At 32.7% G+C, this 26,884-nt stretch overlaps 2 protein-coding genes, 2 long non-coding RNA genes and 2 other non-coding genes across 8 annotated transcripts; 5 read left to right on the forward strand and 1 right to left on the reverse strand.

Moving 5' to 3' along the window:
- Positions 1–342: 342 nt before the first annotated feature.
- LOC101219429 (protein INVOLVED IN DE NOVO 2) lies at positions 343–6,756 on the reverse strand. Of its 2 annotated transcripts, none has more exons than XM_011656650.2 (8): positions 6,348–6,756; positions 4,698–5,643; positions 4,374–4,555; positions 4,020–4,109; positions 3,644–3,922; positions 3,041–3,268; positions 1,210–1,456; positions 343–890 (listed from the first exon to the last, which is right to left on the reverse strand). In XM_011656650.2, the coding sequence occupies exons 2-7, from the start codon at positions 5,623–5,625 to the stop codon at positions 1,232–1,234; spliced, it is 1,932 nt and encodes a 643-aa protein (XP_011654952.1). In that variant the 5' UTR covers positions 5,626–5,643; positions 6,348–6,756; the 3' UTR covers positions 343–890; positions 1,210–1,231. The 2 variants fall into 2 exon arrangements, with proteins under 2 accessions (XP_011654952.1, XP_004147687.1); XM_004147639.3 differs by having other exon boundaries at positions 343–893.
- A 3,092-nt stretch (positions 6,757–9,848) lies between these two features.
- Positions 9,849–17,431, forward strand: LOC101219192 (AP3-complex subunit beta-A). Of its 2 annotated transcripts, XM_004147638.3 has the most exons (11): positions 9,849–10,291; positions 10,442–10,518; positions 10,745–10,994; positions 11,196–11,822; positions 12,780–12,953; positions 13,624–13,750; positions 13,821–13,930; positions 14,266–14,466; positions 14,709–15,670; positions 15,987–16,256; positions 16,818–17,431. In XM_004147638.3, exons 1-11 carry the CDS (start codon positions 10,076–10,078, stop codon positions 17,185–17,187), a joined length of 3,384 nt encoding a protein of 1,127 aa, XP_004147686.1. In that variant the 5' UTR covers positions 9,849–10,075; the 3' UTR covers positions 17,188–17,431. The 2 variants fall into 2 exon arrangements, with proteins under 2 accessions (XP_004147686.1, XP_011654953.1); XM_011656651.2 differs by lacking the exon at positions 9,849–10,291 and having other exon boundaries at positions 10,436–10,523.
- A 1,436-nt stretch (positions 17,432–18,867) lies between these two features.
- On the forward strand, positions 18,868–22,709 carry LOC116403665. Its single transcript, XR_004216436.1, has 2 exons — positions 18,868–19,207; positions 19,958–22,709. It is a non-coding gene; the product is annotated as an uncharacterized LOC116403665 (long non-coding RNA).
- On the forward strand, positions 19,454–19,604 carry LOC116404169. The gene has a single exon (XR_004217110.1). It is a non-coding gene; the product is annotated as a small nucleolar RNA snoR143 (small nucleolar RNA).
- A 1,482-nt stretch (positions 22,710–24,191) lies between the features above and the next one.
- LOC116404035 lies at positions 24,192–26,516 on the forward strand. Its single transcript, XR_004216968.1, has 2 exons — positions 24,192–24,642; positions 25,394–26,516. It is a non-coding gene; the product is annotated as an uncharacterized LOC116404035 (long non-coding RNA).
- LOC116404168 lies at positions 24,889–25,038 on the forward strand. Its single transcript, XR_004217109.1, has one exon. It is a non-coding gene; the product is annotated as a small nucleolar RNA snoR143 (small nucleolar RNA).
- Positions 26,517–26,884: the final 368 nt, after the last annotated feature.

Below are 26,884 nucleotides of genomic sequence, written 5' to 3' on the forward strand. Positions count from 1 at the left end.
TATTTGAAATATCAAGAGAGAGTTATTGTGGAAGTTGAGACATCAAAATGAAATTATACCTCAATTTTCATTCATTGAATGGAGTTTTCCTTTTGTTTATCTTTTAATTTTATGGACACTTAAACAATTGCAAGAATTAAATGGTCAAAAAAAGAAGTGAAAGAAAAAAAACTAAATTACCAGGACTGAATTTATTATAACTTAACCTTCATTTTCTTCAAAATCTCTAAAAAGAAAAGAAAATCATCTTCAGAGCAGAAACCGAAGGGTTTGAAACCATATTATGAGAAGGTATGAAACCTTATTTTGGTCCGAACAGCGAGCATACAAATGCACCAACCATTATCATGGAGTCTTTCTTCATTCGGACATAACTGAATTTGCATAAGTTCGAAGAAGATCGAAGTCATCCTCATAATCAAGCTGAGTTCAACAACAAATGGCTATCCAAGCAATTCATAAAATTGCTCAGAAGCACTTACATTATTGAATCATGAATAAGATAGCAACAATCACTCAGTCTCTAGACTGGACATTACATGTAGGTTATAACGGTTGAAGACAGTGCAGTTTTATAGGTTTTCCGAACAAATTAAATAGTAAGATCAGTAAATGATAATAGATAAGCAGTTCTGCATTATGGAAATCTCTATGATCTGGAAATAATTGATACACAGGAGAGGAATGACTTGGAAACATACACTGACATGACTTATTTGGCTCATATTCCATCTCCTGATTAGACATCTTATAATTGCAAAGTGAACTTCATCTCCTTGGCCTGTTTTTGGATTTTCTGTAAAGAAAGACAACTCCATACGAGAATTCTGACCCGACAGAACGCATTGTGCTTTATTTCATGGCAATGATGTTGGTTTTGATCGTCATGGCTGCTGCAGCAGTTCAATAAATTCAATGTTATTGATAAAATAATGCAAACCAACGGCCAAGCAAACGACTTCAAGAGATTAATGTAAGAGTAGGAATGCCTTGAAGGATTCAGACTGACATAATAAGTTCTAATTTGAACATTTTGATGATATTGTAACCAGTTTAGATATAACATATTCAGCATTTGCACACAAAATTGGTTACACAGTGCGTAATTTAGCATTATGTACAAAGGGCTAAAGCTTCTAATCTGCAGTTTTATCTTATTTCCAGTCAAAAAGACAGTAAATTTTATCAATCACGACAATGAATACCAACCTTCAGGGTGTGTTCCCCTTTTCTAGTTGCTTCTATTCAGCTTGTCAAGTAAAAATCTTACTCCCTCTCGCAACGTTGCTCTCTTGCCCTCTTGGTAGTTCCATAGCTCTGATGTGATGTACCGTCCACTGGGATTGTATTCATTTATCTCCACTAAAGCTGATATCACAGCCTTGCACACTTCCTCGCCATAATCCTTTTTCAGACCTTTCAGTTTCTCATCTTCATCATCCAAAATTTCAATTTCCTAAAACAGCATAATGACTAATAGTTAAACATAAGCATCAAAAGGCCTCTTCAGGTAAGGAAAATGTACGTAGCTTGAGAATGCTGGCAAAAAAAGCATGAAAAAAGCCAACATAATCACTGATTTTCTTCTACGCAAGCATTGAATCGTTCCAGTAAGCCAAAAATCAAAAGATAAAATCAAGAATGTCTATGAACACATAAACGTACTAAATATGAAGCTAATATCAGATATTATCAGTGTTGTGTGTAACATATATTACGATGATAAACATTCTATCAGCAGCTCCGTGCGCCACTAAGACAGATGACTGGAATAACATTGACTATGGACAGTATTCCATACTAGTCTGGTTTCAACCAATCAGCAATATTTAAGAAAATTTTGGAACCTATGGACGTTATACATTACTAGTTTGATATCAACCATATCAGCAATACTTAAGTACAATTTTGGAGCCTAGATAGTAAAATAATACACTGACTAGTCATGTGGCTTAATATATGGTGGGAGGAGGCAATGCAGTTGTACTATAAACTTTTCCCCGAAAGATGCAGAGATAATAATGTGCCAAGATTACAGTGTCGAGTACTATTTGTTTGTTTATTTGTTTATTTTTAATAAATATAGTCCAAGCTATCGTTGAGAAAATGAGAGAATGTACAAGGGCATACAAAAAATAAGTCCAACCCCAACACAAGCTACAAAAACGGACCCAAATTCTGAATTCAGAAATAGGACCAAGCTGATACTTACAAATTTGTTGAAGCTATTTTGATAATTTTGGGTTTAAATTGAAGATGGATTTTTAAGCACTGAAGAACACAAAGCAAAATAAATTACTTGCACGGGTTTTCTAATTTTCATTTTATTCATAACTGATTCCCATGAAGATGGGATTTCTAGAAAAACATATATGAAATAACTTAGGCCCAGTTTGGTAACCATTTTGATTTTTGTTTTTGGTTTTTGAAAAATGAAGTCTATTTCCTCTCCAAGTCTTACAATAATTTGCATCTTTCTTAAATATAATGGTTTAATTCTTAGCAGTAGTGTGTCCAGGCCTAATTTTCAAAAACAAGAACAAAAAAACAAATGGTTATGAAACACAATCTTATATTACATTTCTGACAAATTAATTTTTAAAAGAAACTCCATTTGTTTAAAAAGTAACATATAGAGAACCAGAAACCAGCAATGATTTAGTGGGAGGACAACAAGGAACAGAAAGTAGTTTCTGCGTGTAATTACATTTCTATTTCTACAGCAACAAGAGACATACATATTGAGTTCTTCTTCCATTTTTCTTTTTCTTTCTTTCTTTTTTTTTTTTTTTTTTTTGGGTGGGTGGGGGGAGGGGGCACTGGGAGGTTGTGGATTATCTAATTAATGAAAATGCAATATTGGCAATAAAATATCCCTAATTTGTAAGAAAGATAAATCCAAGATGCATTTGCCTAGGAATGGCATATCTAACAGTAAAATCACTTGATTCTAAATAGATATGTGACGTTAGGTCCCACAAAACATACATTTCTCAGTTGCAATGAACAAAATTGAAGAAAGGAACTACAAAAGAATCACCTTTTCTTTTCCATCAGGAGCATCTTTTCCTTCTACCTTAATTACTTTGAAAGGATGCCAGTCTGGGTCCTTGAGATATTCTGCCCACAATGAGCACAGCTCTGAAGCTCTCTCGTCTGCTTCATCCTCGTTATATATTTTCTTCATTGCTTCATGGAATGGTTTTGTGTCTAATTCGCCCATTCTCTTAATGCGCAAGTGTGAGCGGCCAGGCAAATCTTTAAAAGCCTAAGAAACGAGAGCATTGAACAGTATTAGGAGTTCAAAAATTTTAACTAGAAAAAAATTGTATTTTACAAACAGAAGAAAAGATATCCGTTCAGCTACATGAATATAATTATATAAAACTCATGCTAATTTTAGTTGGCAAAATATGTCAACTCCAGTAGATGCATTGACACAAAAAATGAATCAAGTTGCGTGCAACCTCCCTCATAACCAATACTTTAAAATTCATATTTGAAATATATCAGACCTTTATGGGACGCCAAACACAGCCACCAGACATATATGGTAATTTCAAGTTTTCCCACTAGTAACTCAACGCTTTCTATCCTGTATGCATGACTTACAAAGTACTTTGCAGTAAGAAAATATTCTTACATTAATTATCTCTTTACGAGCTTCTTGGAGTTCGTCATTACTCTTGCGCTGCTTTACTATCAGTGCTTGGTTAAGGTCATCAAGCTCTTCAAGGTCTCTTTCCTTTTCACTCAAATCTTTAAGTATTGACTCTGCCTTCTGGACATCCTCAGCATCTTCCATGTGCTTCATAACATTCAACGTCCCACGTAGACGCTCAATTTCCAACTCTAGTGCTTGCTTGGCATCCAGTTGTTTTTCCAGTCTGATTATTCTATCATGTAGGTCCTCCTTTTGTTTCTGAATCAGTAGAAATCATAAATAAGTATTCCCCATTCTCTAATTTTGATAATGATATATTCTAATGATTAATAATGCACACACACACACCACAAACCTTTTGATCATCTGCCAGCTTCATAAAATCTTCGTCAGCCTTCTGCTGCTCTAGTTCAGCCAATTGAAGAGAACTATTTCTCACTTCATACTGAAAAGAAAAATGAAAACAAGCGAATAGTAAGAAACCTCTCCATACCCGATGTGTGGAGACATATTTCACATAAAACCTGCAAAGGCTGTTGAAAGATGAGACTCATTTTTCCCTTCGTCACTGCAAATCATGAGCATAAGAATAGTTGCGACAGAATCAATCATTAAAGAAAGTACCTTTTCTTTTTGTAATTGCTTCACACTATTTAATGCATATGTTATTTTCTGCAATTAAAAAAGAAAGAGAGAAAGAAGTTTGTACCTTTTCGATTTCTTCAGCCAGATACTTGCTCTCGTTTTCATTTTGTGCTTCACGCTTCTCCAGTTCTCTTCCTCTTAACTCAAATTCTTTTTTCTGAGATTCCAGTTTCAACTTTAGTTTTTCGTGATCACTAAAGATCTTCTTAAGGTGATCCCTGGCACCCAGTTGGATCTTTTTTATCTCTGCACATGTGAGAAACATTAGATAAATTCAACGGTATAACTTGGAATATCCATGAAAGAAAAAGTAATATGTAATAATGTGGAAAAAAATTTCTGGTTTTGAAAGGCAGGAAAGATCATTTTAAAGCTCTATATAAAAAACCTTCGTTATAAGCTTGAAGTAATTTCTCTATCTCCCTCATTAAACTGTCAACGGTGGCGGAGGTTTCATTACATCTTTTCTCCATCTCTGTCAAGTGTTTGTTCTTGAGCTCAATGATACTTGTAAGATTGGACACAAGTCTATCTTGTTTCCGTGCTTCCTCCTGAATAATTTCAGATATGGTCTTGAGGTCTCCAATTTTACGTAAATGTTCCCCAATTATATTATTTGAGTTGTAATCATCAGCTCGAGCAACCCAAGCATAAACTCCTAGTTTCTCAGTAGTACCATTAGCCAGCCAATCCTTTTTCCCATGACGATCTGCCTCATAAGCCCTCTCAAAAGAAATAGCATTATGCAAACCAGGCCAATCTTTATTAAATTCCACAATAGCACAACCTGAGTGGCCGCGGTAATTCCACAAAGGAGTAACCCTTGAGGGATTAAATCCTCTTTCTTTCAACTCATCCCTAAACTTTGATCCACTTCCTCCCACAAATCGCCCATCATCTGTACGCCTAGTTGGAATGTTTACCACGATTCCTCTCCAAGGCCACACAAACTTTTCATCATGATTGCAATCCATAACAGGATCATTATTGCTAGCAGTAGCAGGCTTTGATGGACCAACAGCATCAGCTAGATCTTTCTCCAAATATTTCAATAGAGCTAAATGATTAGCTTTCTCTTTGGTACTCCGTTTATTTGAAGGACTCTTTCCTACCCCAGATGCATGCTGCAGGAGATCCTTGTATAAGAAATCCCTCTTTCTTTTTTTCGTACAGTAGGGGCAAGTAAATGTCTCATGCGAGAGCTTCACAATGCGTTTTCCATTTTTCAGTTCATCGTATGACTTGCTTTCCCGCTCATCCATTTCGGATTCACTCACATCCGTGTCAACATCAGAATCGTCAGTCGAACTTTCCATAAACTTGATGAAGAGCACCTAGAGGGGAAAAAAATCTTAAGTGACATTCAAATTCATATGTAATTTTGCGGTGACATTTGAATCTGTAGAATCAAAGGCAGTAGATAACACATTTGATGCTTCACAGATCATAGGATAAAACTGTGCAGCAGACAGAGAGAAAGACACATAGAGCAATTTTAACTGCTGGCTCACAGCACTCAATCGAACATTGAGGTTTCACCATGCTAAATAAACAAAATACACGTTCAAATTATATTAATCATAAGGACAAAAAAAATTCTCCAGTGAGCTCTTGGCACAACAACAAACCCCTAACCCCATTAAAGCCATCCTAAACCCCAATATATTGATGGAAAAAGTAGAAAGAGATCTAGAGAAAATGCCACAACAACTAAATCCACACTTCCCATATGAAAGGAGGAAAAGAAAACCCAGCAATGACAACAAAGCTCGAACACCAGAGCAGGATCAGTCCAAAAGAACAAGAACGATGAATTCCAACCCAAATGTCAAACATCAGAATATACACCAATCTCAAATCCCCAGCTCAAAAGAGAAATGCATTGCAATTTTAATCATGCAAGAGAAGCAAGACCATGCATGAAATGCTTCAGGTAAATCTAAACTCAATAATCCACCCCAATTCAAAAAGAAAAAGCAAACCCAAAATCCAGAAAAGGGTAAAAACAAGAACAAAACTTTCACAACACAGAGATCACCTGACAACAATCGCCTAATCCAAAGGCGTGTGATGAAGAGAAACAACAAAGTGAAGCGTTGTCTGAGCTGAGAAAGAGAAAGGGGGTAAATGAATTCGAGAATTGAGAGCGAATCGAAGACTCGGGGTTGGAGTTAAGGACTGAGTTTAGACAGTGGAAAAAGTTGAGTCACAGGAGAAATGCGACAAAGGCAAAATGGGACCTGGGGCGGGGTCCGCAATATAGTAAGCAGAGGCTTAAAGATGATGAAAATGAGACGCGCATGTGGGCGCGTTGGTTTAGGGAAAGGAAATGAAGAGAGAGACTCAGCTCAGAATCCAAAAGCGTAAATCTCCATGGCTGAAGTTGTGAGCTCTGACCATGAAAGTTGAACTTATTGACTTCTGAGCCTTACAAAGTGGCGATGCGAGCCACCATTGGGACTTAGGCTTCCCCCTCAAAATACATACATACACATAATATAATATAGAATTAACTTTTGGAGGATTGCGGCCTCCCCGCAATTTAATTTACTTCAATAATTGTCCTTCACCTTTCCCCTTCTTCACTATCACAATTACTATTTACTCCTCCATTTAAATAATACATTCAATCCTTTCATTTTGTCGTTTGCTTAAAAATATATTACACTTTAAATTTTCACAAACCTTTGTTTCACAAATATCATTCCAGTATAATTTTTCTTACAATTTGGATAAAAATTTAGATATGAAAAATATGTGATATTCGCCACCTTGTTCTAGGTCATTGTCACTTAGTTTTAAGTCTTTATTTTTGTTTGAAATTTTATAGAATTTACAGTTCAATCATAGTTCGTAACTGTTGAAATTATACAAATATTTTTTTAACAAAAAAGAAGGTTCAAAAGAATAGGTTATGATTTAGTCATTTAAATTTTACTCAACTAATTACTATGCATATAAATTTTCACTTTTTGTAAGGAGGTTTTTTAACCAAGTTTAAAGGTATTATTAAAAAATATTAAATTAAATTTATTAAATATTAAAAGTTCAAATGTATCTTTAAAATAAATTTTTAATAGTTTTCATCCAAACAAATGTTTGGAGTGTTTTTAATTTTTTTTTCCATTTTAAGTGTATTAGGGTGTAGGTGGATTAATTAAAACTTTTAAAAGTAGTTTTGAAACGTATATCGAAGTGCATGGCTGCTTACTTCGGTTGATTGTAAGTTTGGATTATCCACTCGATGACGTAATATTAGAAAGAAATATACAATTAGTTGTCAGTTATGGATATATTTAGGTTTAATTTATATATTTAATATTGATTGTTTTAACAAAATAAGCATACCAACTCATTGTTCGACTTACATCTAACTCTCCATTCTTCCAATATTTTCAATGCTCCATTTGACAAGTATCACTGTCACACTCTGAAAACAACTTTCAATAACCACTTTCATGAATATGTCCAACTTTAATGACCAACTCTAACCTTCCGACGACAATTTTAGAGAACAATTTCAAACTCCGACAATCACTTTAACAACAACTCGGACAACTATCTTTATGTAACCAACTCCAACAATCAATTACTATTGATGGCATTCATCTTCAACAACCAACTTCGGTCTTCGCCTGACTAAATTTACCAACTAATTATGGTCTCTATATATATTTTGTGCATGTTTAACCCATACATGTCTATGACTCTTAAAGTGTGTTGTAGGATTGTTGATTATATAAATAATCATATTGTCTACCATAAGTGTAATTAGCTATATGTAAAATGAATAGAATTTGAAAAAGTACGTACTTAATACAACGGTGGTACAAAAACTTAAGAAAAAAACAAACAAAAATAACCACAACAAAAAATCATAAAATAGAAAATTGTTTTCCCATAGCATTATTCTAGCAAGAAATAATGAAAAATGGGGATTTGTTCTTTCATAATATAATCCTTATAGATTTGGAGGAAATAAAAGTTGAATCGTTGAAAAGAAGAGGTGCTATTACATTGGTTGCTAAGATGAGGGGAGATTCCATTAAAATAAATTAATGAGAAAACATGAAGCAAGCAATAGAAAGAAGAAGAATATGATGATCGGCTAAAATTTTAGAATAATTTTTTTTCTTTGGTTTACCATTTTATTTAACTATATTCCTACACAAAAAAATTATTTTCGTTCAATTTAAAGAAAAATAAAACAAAGTTAAAGAAATATAAATCTATAAAAACATTGCCATCTATATTTCATCCAAAGGTGGGTAAAATTGTTGAGGATGATAGTAAAAATATACGAGTTCAAAAAATATTACTAGATTGTATCAATTAAGCACTCTAAACAACACCTGAACTAAATCATGCATATGTATTAAATCCATTAAAACTTTGTCCAATCTTTTTTATGAAAAGTAAATATAGATTTTTGGGCCATTCAATTGGTTCCGTTTTGCTCTTTTTCCCCTCCTTTTATGAAACACTGTGGACCTTTGCTTTAAGCAATGAGATACAATTTTGAATATAGCTGGGTTTCAATGAAAATAAATAAAATGTCTATTACCTTCTGGACCAATGACCAATGTCTATGAAAATAAATATAGCTGGTTTCCAAAAAAAAAATATAAATATAATAAAATATAATGGTTTGATATACAAATATTATATATAATAAAATATTATTTGATTAATATATGAATAGTATATATAATAAAATATCATTATTTGATATACGAGTTGTAGTTGTTAAGGGTAGTTAATTATCTGTATATCTTCAACCAAAGTTTAAATTTCAAATCTTCCACTTATGTTTGTTGTTAGTTGATCTAAAAAAACACTATGACCTCATTTAGTTGGACGTCTTTTAGATGAGAACGTGTTTGGAACATTTGAAATTCATGCTTGTTTGAAGAGTTTTGTCTATTATATTGGAAATATCACTATTTCATACATCTTTGTTACTTGCGACCACTAATTTGGAATGATTTTTTTATAATTATTTTTTCTGAAGAAACCTTATTTTTATTTTATTATTGTTTTAACTTTTTCTTACACATTTATAAAACTTACTTTGAACCAAATTACCTCTTTGAATTAAAATTTATAAATTAAAATTTTATTATTGTTTTAACTTTTTCTTACACATCCTAAACATAAATTAAAATTTTGTTTTGACAGTGTTTTAAAAGTCTAAGCTTTCAACCCTCAAACTTTTAATTGCAAAAATTATGCTCAAACTTTCGTGTAGTTTAAGATAAGCTCTAAACTTATAATAGTTAGTAAAAATTAGATGAAATAAGATAAGATCTAAACTTATAATAGTTAGTAAAAATTAGATGAAATATAGATGTTTCGTAATAATATATTATATAAATTTAAATTATATAATTTGAAGGTGTAATTTGATAGAATTTTGGGGTGTGAGGATTGAATTAATAAAATTAAAAGTTGAAGGAAGAAAAGAGTAGTAGGGTATTGAATTTTGCAATTTCCTATTTAGATTTAACTTTGACATTAAAAAACCATTCTTCTTAGTTCTTACCCAAAAATAAAATAAAATAAAAATCCATCGTACTTCTACTCTCCCTTGCGCCAAGTCGCTTGGTTTCTTCAATAAACTCAAAGCAATGGCGCCGTAAATACAATTCGTTCTTCAATTCACCAAACTGACCGGGATTAACTCCCATCCCCTGCCAAATTCTCAATCCTTTACCCAGATTCTCTTCAGATACTTTGCAATTCGCACGCTACAATTCGAATCTAGAAATGTTCACTCAATTTGGATCAACTTCCGATACGCTGAGTAAGGCTTCGACCATGGTGTTTCGGATCGGCACAGACGCCCACCTCTACGACGATCCCGAGGATGTTAACATCGCTCCCTTGCTCGACAGCAAGTTTGACTCCGAGAAATGCGAGGCACTCAAGCGCTTACTTGCTCTTATTGCTCAGGGTTTTGATGTTTCCAACTTCTTCCCTCAGGTTCTGTTTAATGAAGCATAATTTCTTTCTCTCTATAATTATGAATTGTGTCCACGCTCAATTGCTTGAAATTTGGCAGTTAATTCGTTGAGCTTTGGGGGACTTAGTGGTTATATATTCTGAGTACTTTTAGTTTGATTGCAACTTCAGGTTGTTAAGAATGTTGCATCTCAGACATTGGAGGTGAAGAAGCTCGTTTACTTGTACCTCTTGCATTATGCTGAAAAGTATGGTATATTTCGGATTCTAGTTTCTGAATCATAAATACCCTTGTTCTTTCATCTAGAGTAATGGCTGTGTCCTGGACGATTATTGTAGCTTAAAAAGTCATAGTTTTAGCCTCTTAATATGGGCCATATTCGATCATCATTAGGTGCTTGTGTGTTGTGATTTGTTGTCCATTGGTGAATGTTTGAGGTGTGATATTTACGTAAGTTATGTTTTGCACTTTAGGCGTCCGAATGAAGCGTTGCTGTCTATTAATTGTTTCCAGAAGGATTTGGGGGATACGAATCCTCTTGTGAGGGCATGGGCTTTACGAACCATGGCAGGAATTCGCCTCCATGCCATTGCACCTCTTGCTCTTGTGGCAGTGAGGAAAGGTGCCAGGGACCCTTCTGTGTATGTCAGAAAATGTGCGGCCAATGCTCTTCCAAAGCTTCATGATTTGCGGTTGGAAGAAATTTCCTCAGATATTAAAGAGGTTTGCTTGATTCTTGACTTGTCAAGTAAAGTGTCGTCATTATATCATGCATGCTTATTAGAAGGTCCAATAGAGGGTGAAGTGTAGATATGTTTATTCTTGACTAGATCAACCCTGATCTTCAGTGTTCCTACTCCTAAGAAGGTCATTATGTTTACTGAGTGCTACTGCACTTTTAATTAAGTTTGCAATATTTTGCAGATTGTGCTGATATTGTTGGGTGATTCCTCCCCTGGTGTCGTTGGTGCTGCTGCTGCTGCCTTTGCTTCTATCTGTCCAAACGATTTGACTTTGATTGGAAAAAATTATAGAAGGTTGTGTGAGGTCTTACCTGATGTTGAGGAATGGGGTCAAATAATCTTGATTGGAATCCTTTTGCGCTATGCTGTAGCAAGTATTGGGCTTGTTAGAGAATCCATTATGTATTCTCTGCAATCTGTAGAGGATTCTAGTTCAGAAAAGAATGACGTTGCAAACAATTTTACATCAGCCAATGAAGATAGTGAGATGAATGGATTTAATGAGACGGCATTAACAAATATGATATCCAGATGTTATAATGAAGGGCCAGATGAATATTTATCGCGACTAAGTTGTTCGAATGAAGTTTTTCCTAAAATGGATGATGGACATTTTGTGTCTATTAAGGAGAATGATGATATCAGGATCTTATTGCAGTGTACGTCACCTTTGTTATGGAGCAATAATAGTGCAGTGGTTCTTGCTGCTGCTGGCGTGCACTGGATTATGGCTCCAAGGGAAAACATAAAAAGAATTGTTAAACCGTTAGTGTTTCTACTCAGATCATGTGATGCTGCAAAATATGTGGTATTTGCTTGTTCTTGATATTATTTGTCTAAACTTATTTTTCAATTGGGAGGCTAAATATTATAAATGGCTTCATTGCCTAATTATGTTCATACACATACTAATCTGTCCACTTTGAGCAGCTTAGATAATCCTCCAATAAGCGAATTATATACATGTTCTTCAATCATAATTTTCATTTGGAATAATGATAAAGTCTAATAGTTAAATTAAATGACACCTCCAAAATAGAAGATCTCAATGTTACATTTGTATAAATCCATATGAAAATCTGAGATGATGGTTCCAGGGGAAATTATTTTCGTCTCAATTGGCTATACTAAAAGGGATTTGGAAAGATGGTAGGGAGTGAATGTGCTGTAAGCTTAAGTTATTGCTTTTGTATATTTTATCATGACACACACATTGAGGTTTTTTTTTTAATTCAACATGTGGAAATGGGGATTTAAACTTTTGATCTCTTAGTTGAGAATTTAGCCCATGCCCAATTGAGCTATATGTTAGGATACCACATGACAAGAAACTACAGTATAATACAGCCTTTCGAGAGGGCTACTCTCTCCCAATGTTTTCCACAAGAAATTACGACCAAAACCTTCCCACTTGCTCCCATCTCACTTTCACTATTTATAAACAAAAGCTCTAACCACTTACTCTCTAATTACTAATATGCCCCTCCTACCTAAATTAGGGGTCTTACACTATACAAATGTTAGCTATTCTCCTATTAAGATGAAGGGCTGTTTGTTGATATTGTATGCTTCTCAGTCCATAATAAAAATGTTGCATTTTTCATAGTTCAAAACTAAAAGTTGAAGCAATGCCTGAATAAGTAAATAACTGCATGCATCTATATATATGTATACACTTTTTGGTCTTGCTTGTGTTTAACTGCAATTTTATCATCCAGTAGTTTTCCATTTTCAGATGGTAAGAAATGTCAATTGACCTCCACAGGTTCTCTGCAATATTCAAGTGTTTGCTAAGGCAATGCCTTCTCTCTTTGCGCCACACTATGAAAACTTCTTCATCTGCTCTTCGGATTCGTATCAAGTAAAAGCATTGAAGCTTGAGATACTATCGTCCATTGCTACCGATTCATCTATTTTATCAATCTTTAATGAGTTTCAGGTAATATTTATGCATTTCCTTCCTTTTTTTACCCACCATTTTATTTTTTTGTTGTCATGTGGTGATTGTAAAATTAGTTTACCTCCTAAACTTTTGTTACAAGAAAGAAAAGAAGACAGGACTGATAAGAAACCACATCCTCAACATCACCAAGAAATTAAAAAAAAAGGCTCTCCAATTTTCTGGCATTTAAGTAAATGAAATTTAACAACCTTGTGAAAGAAACCACCTAGAAGCTGAAAATAGAGCTGGATGAAAAATATCAGCCAGATTAAACTCACGAGTAAATTACTATTTCCAGATTTATCTGGAGGGCCAATTCCTTGGGTAAAGCCCTCCCTTTGAAATGCTCCTTGAGATGAAATATACCCCAAAAAAGGGTTGCTTACGAGAGCTCTAACTTAGAAGCTAAATACCGAAGATTAGTGATAAAGATACATGAGTCCCTAACATATGTAAGGTTTGGCAAGCAGTAATTTGTTGGGGAGTTAACGAAGTAAATTGAAATATCTAGTTAGTTTGTACCTCTTGGTAATAGTCATTTCCCATCTTCTCTGCTTCATTATCATTGAACCTAAGGAATTTCAATTGTTTATATATTGAATTTATTCTTTGGTTGCATTAGGCTTCAGACTTTTGATGTTCACAAACCTTTCTCTTTTGTTTCTAGGATTACATTAGAAACCCAAACAGAAGGTTTGCAGCTGATACGGTTGCTGCAATTGGCTTATGTGCTGGGCGGCTCCCAAAAATAGCCAAAATGTGTTTGAATGGGCTGTTGTCTTTAATAAGACAGGGTACGCAATTCGTGCTTTCTTTAAAGTTTCTTCCTTTTCTTGGTCCAACTCTAAAATGGAAAGTTTACAGACACTTCAACTTGTGACAATGGAGCCATGGATGAAGAGGCAGCTGTACTGACTCAAGCAATTACATCCATCAAGTTTATTGTAAAGGAAGATCCAGCCAGCTATGAGAAGGCACTTACCTATCTCTTTGAGCTATATAACCTTTTGCTTAATATCACTTTATTATATTCTAACTTGTACCAGTCTATTGACTATGTTGACATATAATATACATTAACAGGCCAGTCATTTCATTGCTGTTTATAGTCTGACAGTCATTCTGGTTTTATGATTGAATTTATAATTTTTATAATTCATCTTCGCATGAATGATAGTCTTGGAAAAAGAAATTTCAATTTGCATGTGGAAGAGCTTCAACCTTTTTATATATAATATAATATGCCCTCCTTAAAAATGCACAGTATATTATTTGAAATCTGATTTAAAGTACTTTACACTTTTTGCAGGTAATTATTCAGTTGATTCGTAGTTTGGATTCGGTCAAGGTCCCTGCAGCCCGTGCCATGATTATTTGGATGGTAGGGGAGTATAGCACTTTGGGGGATATTATTCCAAGGATGTTGGTTATCGTGGCTAAGTATCTTGCAAGATCATTTATTTCAGAAGCACTGGAAACGAAGCTTCAGATACTGAATACAATGATTAAGGTATTTTGAGAAACTGCATTTGGCATTTGCGGATTTTCTTTTTCATATTTTATTTTTGAATCTATATATCTTCTATAAGCCACTCTTCACATTCTGAGTTCATCTAGTTCAAGGGTTGTGTGAGAATAAGATGAATGGAAATGTTAGATAACTATTTTTGGTCTACTGTTAATTAATCAGTTTAAGTAATGTTAAACTATTATTTACATAATATGCTTTTATGGATTTTGCATTTACTGTAGGTCTTATTGCGATCAAAGGAGGAAGACATGCCAACTTTTAAAGTAATTTTAGGCTATATGCTCGAAGTGGGAAAATGTGATTTAAATTATGACCTTCGTGACCGTGCAGCCTTTATTCAGAAGCTCCTGTCATCCCATTTGGATATGGAAGCTCCTGAAGAGAGTCTATCTAAACCTAGAGATCAGTCATGGGAACTTGCAGAGCGCATTTTTGGAGGACAACTAAAACCAATACAACCTGAACCTATCAATTATCGATTTTATCTTCCGGGATCTCTTTCACAGATAGTTTTTCATGCAGCTCCAGGTTATGAACCTCTTCCAAAACCATGCACCTTGGATGAAGCTGCAAGTACATCAGGAGATGGTGATTCATATGAGACAGATAATACGGAGTCATCTTCTGGATCCTCGGATGAGGAGGACAGTGCTTCAGATTATAGTTCTCAGCATTCTTTGAGTGGTTCTAGTGGCAGGGATGAAAGTTATGGGGCAAATCGTCAACACGAAAATGCTGGTGCTGATCCTTTAATCGAACTTTCCGATCATGGCAGTACTCATAAAATTCAGAATGGAGCCTCGGCCTCTGGTTCTGCAGAGTTAGATGAATTGATGTCAAAGAATGCCCTAGAATCATGGCTGAATGAACAGCCAAATTTAGCAAGTTTAAGTACCTCAGAGAAGGCTGAAGTTCGAAGATCCTCTGCTAGAATATCTATAGGAAATCTTGGGAAACATGTAATACGTAAAAACTATCAACTTTTGGATCCTGCTACTGGAAATGGCTTGAAGGTGGAGTACTCATTTTCATCTCAGATTTCAAGCATATCTCCTCTTCATGTTTGCATTGAAGCATCCTTCAAAAACTGTTCTGCTGAGCCAATGACGGAAATTATGTTGACTCATGAGGAATCCGACAAAGCTATAGATTCAAAAGACGAAATTCTTGTGAGAAGTGAGAGGTGAGGTTTAGTTGAACATGTTTTTTGATCATTCATATCATCTAATAACACTTTGCTGTCAGCTCACGTTTTCAACTACGGGCTGCTTCTAGTAAGCATGGATAAATCTAGATATATATTAAGTTGTACTTGTACCATGCATGTCTTATTTGAACTCTATGCCCAAATAGTAGTGAGGCACTCGACAACTAATGCCTAACTTCTTTAGTTCAGTCATGATTGTAATTCATCTATTCCTCTACGATCCTTCAATTTTTTTTTTTTTTTTTTGTTTCCATATAGTGCCTAACTTCTTTAAAAATTGTTAATTCTGCAGGTCCTCGACATCTAATAACACTGTAACAACACCAGTTTCCATGGAAAATATTACATCTCTAGGACCTGATCAGACAGTCAATAGAATTCTTGAGGTTCAATTCAATCACCACCTCTTACCTATGAAGTTAAATTTGTACTGTAATGGGAGGAAGCATCCTATTAAGCTGCACCCTGACATTGGATATTTCGTGAAACCACTGCCTATGGACATTGAAGCCTTCACAGCTAAGGAGTCTCAGCTACCAGGAATGTTCGAGTACATGAGGAGGTTAGTAAATCCCGACCACCTTTCATTTTACCATAAGCATAAAAAATGAACTGAATTGACAACATGCGTTTATAGTTTTTTCTTTTGTCTTTACCCTCGTTTTGCTAATCGATGATATTTAAGTATTGTACATATTATAAGTATGCCAACCATCGATGGCAGTAGTGGTAAAATAAAAGGATTGAGTTTGATACATATCACAAACACGTGCATGAATAAATGGGTACCTTCTTTTAGCTGTATTTGCAAGATCCATCTTTCCTCTTCTTGGCCTAGTTTTTCCATAAAGCCCCTGCGCCCCTTTTTGATATTTTAGGTTCTTGCCGTATTTATATTTGTATATGTTTATGTTCTACAATTATTTCCCCGCATTCTTAAACTTTATCCAACTTTGAACCTCCTATCTCGAAGAAGTATTTATGCATCCGAACGATTAGATAAGAGGACAAAGGAACTTGAAGGTGGCCTGATTTTTAATTTTATCAGTATTTTAATTCTATAGCAAATGAAAGTTGTCAGGAATAAGTAGATGATTTAACTCGGCTGTTCTGTGTTCTTCAGATGTACATTCACTGACCACCTTGGGAAGGTTAACGATGAAAAGAATGAGAGTCCAATAGAAGAAGATAAATTTCTTCTAATCTGCAAGAGCTTAGCATTGAAGATGCTAGGCAATGCAAACATTTTCTTAGTATCCATGGAACTCCCGGTGGCTAACTTTCTTGACGACGCAACTGGTCTGTGCCTTCGGTTTAGCTCAGAGATTCTGAGCAACTCAATCCCGTGCTTGGTTTCACTGACCGTCGAAGGAAAATGCTTAGAACCTTTACATGTAACTGTGAAAGTAAACTGTGAGGAAACTGTATTTGGGTTGAATTTTTTGAATAGGATAGTGAACTTCTTAGGCAACCCATCTGTCTCCAACCAATAAACGGTAAGTCTTCAATTATTTTTGTTAATCACAATTTGTGCTGTTTAATGTTTTAGTTTGTTCAAAATGTTGTTTTTTAAGAAGGATAACTCTTGTCCTTTCACCTGTATCATATCATGTCTTCATTCGCTTGTTAAGTTCTATATATATATGTAGAATTTAACTTTGATTAGTGGATTCATATGCTATTATAATAAATAATTTTCTCTGAGGAAAGGGGGAAAATGGATATTAGATTTTGAAATTGCAATGAATGGATGTTGGAGGAGTTCATACATGTTTTGTCCTCCATTTATGAATGAGTTGTTTCTTATATTCAATTTAAACTTTAAATACGGTAAAATAACTGAAATAAACCTATAAAGTTGGGTTATTGTTATATTAATATATTTATTAAAATTAATACAATTTTGATAGGTACCAAAAGGTAAAGACAACAATTCACCATGTAAATAAAGTCAAACTACTCATAGCTAATTGCTAGTAGCCAAAGTACTCTAAAACATTATTTTAAATCTTGATTGTTATGAAAATTCTATTTAAAATTGAAAATTCTAAGGCAATTATTTTTTAGTGAGTAAAAGATGTGTAGTGTGAATTTTTAGTGAGTAAAAGATGTGTTGTGTTTCACGCTGATTTTGAATATGACAAAAGTAATTTTGAATATTTTAAAATTATTTTTAAACACGTGGAAAAAGTTACAAAATAATTTTGTTTTTCAAATATTGGTAAAAATAAATAAGGTTGTTTTTCAAATATTGACAAAAATAAGGTATATTGAAAAAATAAACATACACAATTGTTTTTCAAACTAAACTATTGCCAAGAGCGAAATTGTTTACACCTTCCCTTAATTTAGTCATAACCTACGTTTTTAGTCATGTCATAGTGCATAAGTTTTGTCAAATGTCAAAACCATTGTTGTGAAAAGAGTCCACCCACTTCAATATTTCGTTCAGTTCATTTTTTTTTTGTAATGTTTAAAATTATTTATTTAATAATGAAATCATATATATTTTTTTTGAGTAATTTCAAAATGAAATCAAATTATTTAAATAATATTATTTTAAAAATGAAATCAAATTATTTAAATAACATTATTTTAAAAAATGAAAATGGTAAAATATTAAAAACACATTCTTGAGAAAGAGAATGAAAATTAAGATTTGCAAAAGAAAGAAATTAATTAAATGAATTGAAATTGAAAACTAAAATTTAATACTTAAACATAAAATATATATTTTTAAATAATCTAACAATAAAATATATTTACGAGTAATTTACATAAATGTAACAAAAACTTAAAAGATTTACCGATTGAGTAACCAAATAAGAAAAGTCCATGAGTTAACATTGGTTTATAAATTGGTTGTACGCTAATATAACAAAACAAAATATTCAAATTCATATTGTCAAGAATAAATAAATATTTCTAAAAAATTTTAAAATTGTTATTAAACATAGAAAATCTACCAAAATGTTTAAAAAACATAACAATAATTTGATATATTTTTCTGGCAAAATTACCAATTTTTCAATTAGAAATAATAATAAAAATAGCATATTGCGAAGAATAAATAAATAAATATTTATTTTTTAAAAAAAGCATACGGACCTGTCGTTCAGCAATACCGTTAAAATAAGAACGGGTCCAACCCAAGTATTTCGACATGTCGTCTAAGATCGTGAAAAAACCCTAGCACTTCAATTTCGAGCCCAAAACTGTGTCTATTTAATCTCAGTTTCGCCGCATTCTTCACCGCAAACCAAGAAGCCTTCAATATCCGATCTCTTCTTCTCCACTCGTAATCGCCATTTCTTTCTCTAATCTGCCATTACTCGGGTTTCTCCTTCTGCTCTCTCTGTTTTTCCCAGACGTTTATGGGCTATGATTAGAAAGAGAGAGGCTCGAGTGGGATTCGAAATTGAAATCCCTGTTCCGATTTTTTTCCGAGAATAGCGATCGACAGAGGAGAAGAGGATTGATTCAAGGTGCCGCCGTCTTCTAATGATGGCTTTGGTATCTTCTGAACTTTCTTCTATCTTCTTTCGCTTCTGTTTTCTCGTGATTTCTTTTGGACTAGGGTTTTCTCTCACGGTGACGGGTTCTTTTAAATTTCTATACACTTGATATGAGCCCTAGTTGTTTTTTGTTTGATTTGATTTGCATTCGTTGTTCATTATGTGAGTCAACAAGATTTTATCTGTGGGCATATGTTTTCTCATCGAACAATGAATGCTATAACGAAAGTTTGATTGCTCATTCTCCCTTGAATTTTCTCGGGAAAGTAAAATTTTCCGGGAAAGGAAAAAGGGCGTTTGGGAGATCAGGCAGCGGCCAGACAACCGTAGGGATGATATCCACAGATGATGGGTTTCTTCTATCCCATTTTGTCTACTGATTCCATCTCATATTTCTTTTCATTTTCCCTCTTCACGTTGGGTTTCTTAGTAGAACTCAGATTCGTGAAAATGCTTTTTGGGGTTCTCAGTTTTGATATTAATTTGCTTTTAAAATGATATATTTTTTACTCTCGAACTTCTTTTGATTAAAAAATATTCGTTTTAAATCTCGATTGAAGTGCGAATCTCGAGAAAGAGTTTTGATTGAAGTTTTAATAAAAACTCTTGGATCTTGCTTAGAAATATTGGTACAGTCTAATACTCGCAAGTTTGTAACGATAGTCACTAACTAAATAATATGTTAAATTGTTTTACAATGTACTGTATTTTGTAGAACATTTAGTCCCCATGTTATGCCATTGTGCAGGAAGAGGAAGCTGAACTTGTTGAGCTCGAAAACTGTGGAACCCAAATGCAATTAAAAAATACTCCATGGACCAAATTTTCTATCTTTAACAAAAAAAATAATTATTTCACAAATCAAGACATGTAAGTTTGGACAAATTGTGGAATAAATTCCCAAATCAAACCAAGCAGAGGGAAAAAATAAAAATTAAGAACTAATTGGAGTTTAAAATTCTCAAATCATAACAATTTCTTATTTTCTGTTTTGGTCTGATTTTAATATGGTTCTGAAAGGGCGACCTATACTATTAAGAAAGAACCAAATTTGAGCGATGAAATTAGTATTAACCTTAAAACGTAAGAATTCACAACATTTTTTTAATAGAACCTTGGAAAGAATCACTGACATGATTCATCGGTTGGAGATGGATTTGGTCATCAAACCATATTTATGGTTATTTTCGTAAATGAAACCCTCTTGATAAAGCCTAAAAATTTTCTAAACATACTGCTAGTTTAGATTTTTTCCAAAGACATGGATGAACATCTCTTTATCTCTTATTGACCAGCTATGACTTGGTTTTTTTGGGTACATCGTCGTACATTCCGACACCAATCAAACCTTTACGGTGAAACACCATATTTTAAATATTTTAAACGACTTGGCAAGGATACATTTGGTTTTTAGTTTACATATATTATTTTTCATAGTAGAAGTAAAGTCTAGTAATTGAATCGAGTCATTTATATGCTTAAAAGACCTGATAGTTTAGTCAACTAATGTTCTATGCTAGCAAGTTTAAGTGTCTTGACATGTGTTCACATGGATACACTATACATGCTTCTTAGTCTTTGATTGATCATTGATAATCTTTAGTTTGTTTGATTTGGTTATTTTGGTCCATGGTTTTGTCACTAGATTTGTAGAAGTGAGGAAAGATTCATGGTTTACCACTGTGAAAATTCTATTATGCAATTAAGCTTGTTTCTTTGTATTGTACTGCATATCCAATTGAGCATATTGAGACAATGCATGATAGTACATTTACTCGTATAGATATTATATTAAATCTGATTCACTAAAACCAAAAATGATAAAATGTTAAGAATACAACACAATAATCAAACAAAACATCTACTACTACTAAATTTATCACGAACTTTTTAACAATGAAAAATGAAGATATGTAGTAATAGGTATTCATTTATTTGTAGAATTAAATGACTATTGTTAATATTGACGTTGAAACTGAAAGGGTTTGGGGTTGTCTTAAAAAAACTTTCTTTGTCAAGATTGTAAATGTTTTCAGAAAAGACCTAAACCTATAAAGGGACCTGCAATAACAAATCTATCACGTAAAAAGAAGTGAGGGACTTGTTTACCATAATAGAACTCCAACTTCATTGAACTGTATAGTTGGCCACGTTTACGAGTAGAATTAGTTGGCACACCTTTTTACTTAAAGGTTAGAGATTGAATTTTAGTTGTTGCATTTTAAAATTTGTTTTTAATAGATGTGGCGTAAATTTAATTTGGTTTCATAATAGAAGATAATAACACCCAAAGTTAAATTAGAAACTATAAACATCTATTAATGTTCTATTTGATATTCCATGTTTACTAATTTACTACCTTAAGTTTTTTTGTTAGAAAATTAAACAACAGATTGTTAATATCATTCTTACAACGTTATGTTATTGGATAACAAAAATAATTCTCTTGTTTGAAGAATGAAGGAATGATTGTGTTCAATATTCTTTCTAATTCTTCTTAATTTTAGTGTCAATCCCTATTTTGGTAAAGCTTTTTAGGTGTAAATCACTCTGAACTTCATACATAACATCAAAGTTGTAATTTCAAACATACTCCTCTTAGTAAAGTTAAAAATGTCTATCTATTATAAGGTTTGGAATGAAGTATAATTTTAATCCATACGTTTCCAGATTTGCTCTATTTTAAACTTTAAAGAACAAAATGGTATTTAACTTCACTACATTAGAAATGTCTAGTAGGGTATGTGAATTTAAAACTTGACTCCAAAGATATGTAATAACAATTTTTTAGTAGGATGTATGAATTTAAAACTTGACTTGAGAGTATATGTAATAACAAATTTCTAGTAAGATATATGTTAATATATTCATTAAGAATAATACAATTTTGATATGTACCAAAAGGTAAGACAACAATTCACCGTGTAAATCAACTCAAACTACTCTTAGCTAATTGCTATTAGCCAAAGCACTCTAAAACATGATTTAAATAAATTAAAATTAACTTGGTTGTTATGAAAATTGTATTTAAAATTGAAAATTCCAAACCAATCGTTTTTTAGTGAGTAAAAGATGTGTTGTGTGTCGTAGTGATTTTGAATATGACAGAGTGATTTTAAAAATTTTATGTATGGAAAAAAAATAAGCTATATTGAAAACATAAACAAACATATTTGTTTTTTAAACTAAATTATTTCCAAAATTGAAGTTGTGTACATGGGTATGTGACTTTCCCTAATTCAGTCACAACCGACGTTTTTAGCCATGTGCAGAGTGTCACAGTCATATTTGTCCAAAGTTTATCTTTATGTCTCATATCTAGTTTAGGTAGTTGTCTTTCATTTTAAGTCTATGTCTCATATTTTAGGTAGTTGATTTTCATTTTAAGTCATAAAGTTTGGGTGCGACGTTTCAGCATTTTCATATACAAGCTTAGCTGAAAATGTTCAAAATGTACTATAGGGGAGACATACATTTTAAGTAATTGCCTTTCATTTTAAGTCTACCCTACCCAAGCATTAATTGTACTCTTTGCAATTATTTTTCCTTGCAACTGACGGTCTTTAATGTCTATTGTAACGTCTATTTAAATGTATTTCTTTCTTATCGCATTTGGAAGTTTATGACATACGTCGACGTTGTCCGCAACTTTCTCATTTTGATCGGTTGATTGGTTCATCGAGTTAAAACAAGTGTCAAACAATCGTCTGTCCTAAGGTTGAAACACTGCGATTGTGACACAGAGCACGCGCAAAAGTTTTGTCAAATGTCAAGACCAATGGTGTGGAAAGAGTCCAATTACTTCAATATTTCTTTTAGTTTATTTAATTTTTTTATAATATTTTATAATTATTTATTTAATAATGGAATCATATATATTTTTGTGAGTAATTTCAAAATGAAATCAAATTATTTAAATAACATTGTTTTAAAAAATGAAAACGGTAAAATATTAAAAACACAATATTGAGAAAAAGAATGAAAATTAAAATTTGCAAAAGAAATAAATTAATTAAATGAATTGAAATTGAAAACTAAAATTTAATACTTAAGCATAGGAATATATATTTTTAAAGAAGGTAAGAATAAAATATATCACTTAATTTTTAAAATCACTAATTTGATAAATGTAACAAAAAAAACTTAGAAGATTTACCGATCGTATAACATAATAGAAAAAGTACATGATGCGTGATTATTCTTTTATAAATTTCATATATGCCCTCACAATTTATATCTTCTTTGTGATTTATTAATCTCGGATCATCTTAGTGTAATAAAGGCCTGAGATCGAAGAACCGAAGGAAAAATTGTACGACAATTTTGTATGCTCGAGATCTAATAAAATAAAGAAAAAATTATTCCATCACGGAGCATCTCAGTGTCACAAAGGCTCAAGATAGAATAACTAAAAAAATAATTTTTTCATCTCGAAACATGGTATGTCCGAGATCATGTATCAAAATGACATGATCGTGTATTGGACGCGTGTGACCGATTTATTGCGTGTTGACTAGGATATTTTTTGTATTTTACATTGGAGGTATGTGTGCTTTTTCATTTTCAAAATTATTCAATATAATATTTTGATGATATGTTATATTTTTTAAACAAAATCCATTTAAAAACATATTTTTAAGAAGAAAAAATGAAAATTGAAAACTCAAGAGTTAATAAATTAATTAAAAGAATTGAATGTCACATTAGTGTATATGTGTATAATTGCAATAGTGCAACTTAACAAATTCTACTAACAAATAACAATATAGCTCCACTAATTTATTGCATGTACGGCTAACATAACCAAAGATTCAAGTTTCTCATCACATCATGTTGTCAAGAATAAATAAATATTTCTAAAAAATATATAAAAAATGTTATTTATAAACATAGAAAAATTTACCAAAATGTTAAAAAAATATAACAATAATTTCGTATATTTTGGTATAATTACCAATTTTTCCATTAGAAACAATAATAAGAAAAATTAAAAAGAAAAAAAAGCATACCCGACCTGTCGTTCAGCAATACCGTTAAAATAAGAACGAGTCCAACCCAAGTATTTCGACATGTCGTCAAACATCGTGAAGAAAAGCCCTAGCACTTCAATTTCGAGCCCAAAACTGTGTCTATTTAATCTTAGTTTCGCCGCATTCTTCACCGTATTCTTCACCGCATACCCAAAAGCCTTCAATATCCGATCTCTTCTTCTCCACTCGTAATCGCCATTTCTTTCTCTAATCTGCCATTACTCGGGTTTCTCCTTCTTCTCTCTCTGTTTTTCCCAGACGTTTATGGGCTATGATTAGAAAGAGAGAGGCTCGAGTGGGATTCGAAACTGAAATCCCTGTTCCGGTTTTTTTCCGAGAATAGCGATCGACAGAGGAGAAAAGGATTGATTCAAGGTGCCGCCGTCTTCTAATGATGGCTTTGGTATCTTCTGAACTTTCTTCTATCTTCTTTCGCTTCTGTTTTCTCGTGATTTCTTTTGGATTAGGGTTTTCTCTCACGGTGACGGGTTCTTTTAAATTTCTATACACTTGATATGAGCCCTAGTTGTTTTTTGTTTGATTTGATTTGCATTCGTTGTTCATTATGTGAGACAACAAGATTTTATTTTTGGGACATGTTTTCTCATTGAACAATGAATGCTATAACGAAAGTTTGATTGCTCATTCTCCCTTGAATTTTCTCGGGAAAGTTCAATTTTCCGGAAAAGGAAAAAGGAGGTTTGGGAGATCAGGCAGCGGCCAGACAACCGTAGGGATGGTATCCACAGATGATGGGTTTCTTCTATCCCATTTTGTCTACTGATTCCATCTCATATTTCTCTTCATTTATCCCCTTCACTTTGGGTTTCTTAGTAGAACTCAGATTCGTGAAAATGCTTTTTGGGGTTCTTAGTTTTGATATTAATTTGGTTTTAAAGTGATATATTTTTTACTCTGGAATTTCTTTTGATTAAAAAATGTTCGTTTTAAATCTCGATTGAAGTGCGAATCTTGAGAATGAGTTTTGATTTAAGTTTTAATAAAGACTCTTGGATCTTGCTTAGAAATATTGGTACTGTCTAATTCTCTCAAGTTTGTAACGATAGTCACTAACTAAAAAATATGTTAATTTCTTTTACAATGTTTACTGTATTTTGTAGAACATTTAGTCCCCATGTTATGCCATTGTGCAGGAAGAGGAAGTTGAACTTGTTGAGCTCGAAAACTGAAGATCCCGAATGCATATCAAAATGAACCCTATAGACCAAATTTTATATTTTTAACATAAAAAAATAATTATTTCCCAAATCAAGATATGTATGTTTGGACAAATTGTGGAATTAATTCCCAAATCAAACCAAGCAGAGGGATAAAATAAAAATAAAGAATTAATTGGAATTTTAAATTCTCAAATCATAACAAGAACTGAAAGGGGGACCTGTATTACTATTAAGAAAGAACCAAATTTGAGCAATGAAATTAGTATTAACCTTAAAACGTAAGAATTCACAACATTTTTTTTAATAGAACCTTGTGAAGAAGCCACAGACATGATTCATCGGTTGGAGATGGGTTTCGTCATACCCTATTTATGGTTAGTTTTGTAAATGAAACCCTCTTGTATATGGATTAACCTCTCTTTATTTTATTGGATTGAATAGTTGGCCACATTTACGAGTAGAATTAGTATGAACAACCGAGTACATCTATCTCTTAAGTGTTCAATTTTAAAATATATTGAAGTTGAAAATTAAAAGTACTAATCAAATGTTCAATTTTAAAAAATATTCAAGTTAAAAAATAAAAGTACAATTAGTAGTGACAACTGTGTAATTTGAGTAATGACGCTACCTTCTTTACTGTTAGAGGTTAGAGATTGAATCTTGCATTTAAAAAAAAATTGTTTCATAATAGAAGTTAACGCATAAATGTAATTAGATTGAATCATTTCCTTTCAATTTGTTGCATTTAAAAAAAAATTGTTTCATAATAGAAGATAATGCATAAATGTGGACTATCGTGGGACAGTAATCACACCCAAAGTTAAATTAGAAACTAGTCTTGTAATGTCGTAGTTTTTTGTTAGAAAATTAAACAAAAGATTGTTAATCTCATTCTTAATTACATTCTTAAGCTTTATGTTATTGGATAACAAAAATAGTTCTCTTATTTGAAGAATGAATGATCTTGTATTCAATCTTCTTTCTAATTCCTCTTAATTTTAGTGTCAATCCCTATTTTGGTAAAGTTTTTTAGGTGTAAATCACTCCTAACTTCATATCATATTATAATATCAAAGTTGTAATTTCAAACGTACCCCAAACTTCATATCATATCATGACATCTTTCAAACCTACTCTTCTTAGTAAAGGTACAAATGTCTATCTATTATTAGGTTTGAAATAAAGTATAACTGTAATCCATATATTTTGAGAGTGGTTCCATTTTAAACTTCAAAGTACCAAACTTAAAATGAAAATGAAAGAAAAAAATAGTATTTAACTTCACTACGTTAAAAATGTCTAGTATATAGGGTATGTGAATTTAAAACTTGGCTCCACTTGAACGAGTATATGTAATAACAAATTTCTAGTAAGATATATGAATTTAAAACTTGTTTAGTGCAACAAACACAACAAATGTGTAAAGAGTAACCCAACTAAGAATCAAGGCTATTAAACAAA

Source organism: Cucumis sativus, chromosome 5 (genome assembly GCF_000004075.3).
Source record: "Cucumis sativus cultivar 9930 chromosome 5, Cucumber_9930_V3, whole genome shotgun sequence".
Classification (NCBI taxonomy): Eukaryota; Viridiplantae; Streptophyta; class Magnoliopsida; order Cucurbitales; family Cucurbitaceae; genus Cucumis; species Cucumis sativus.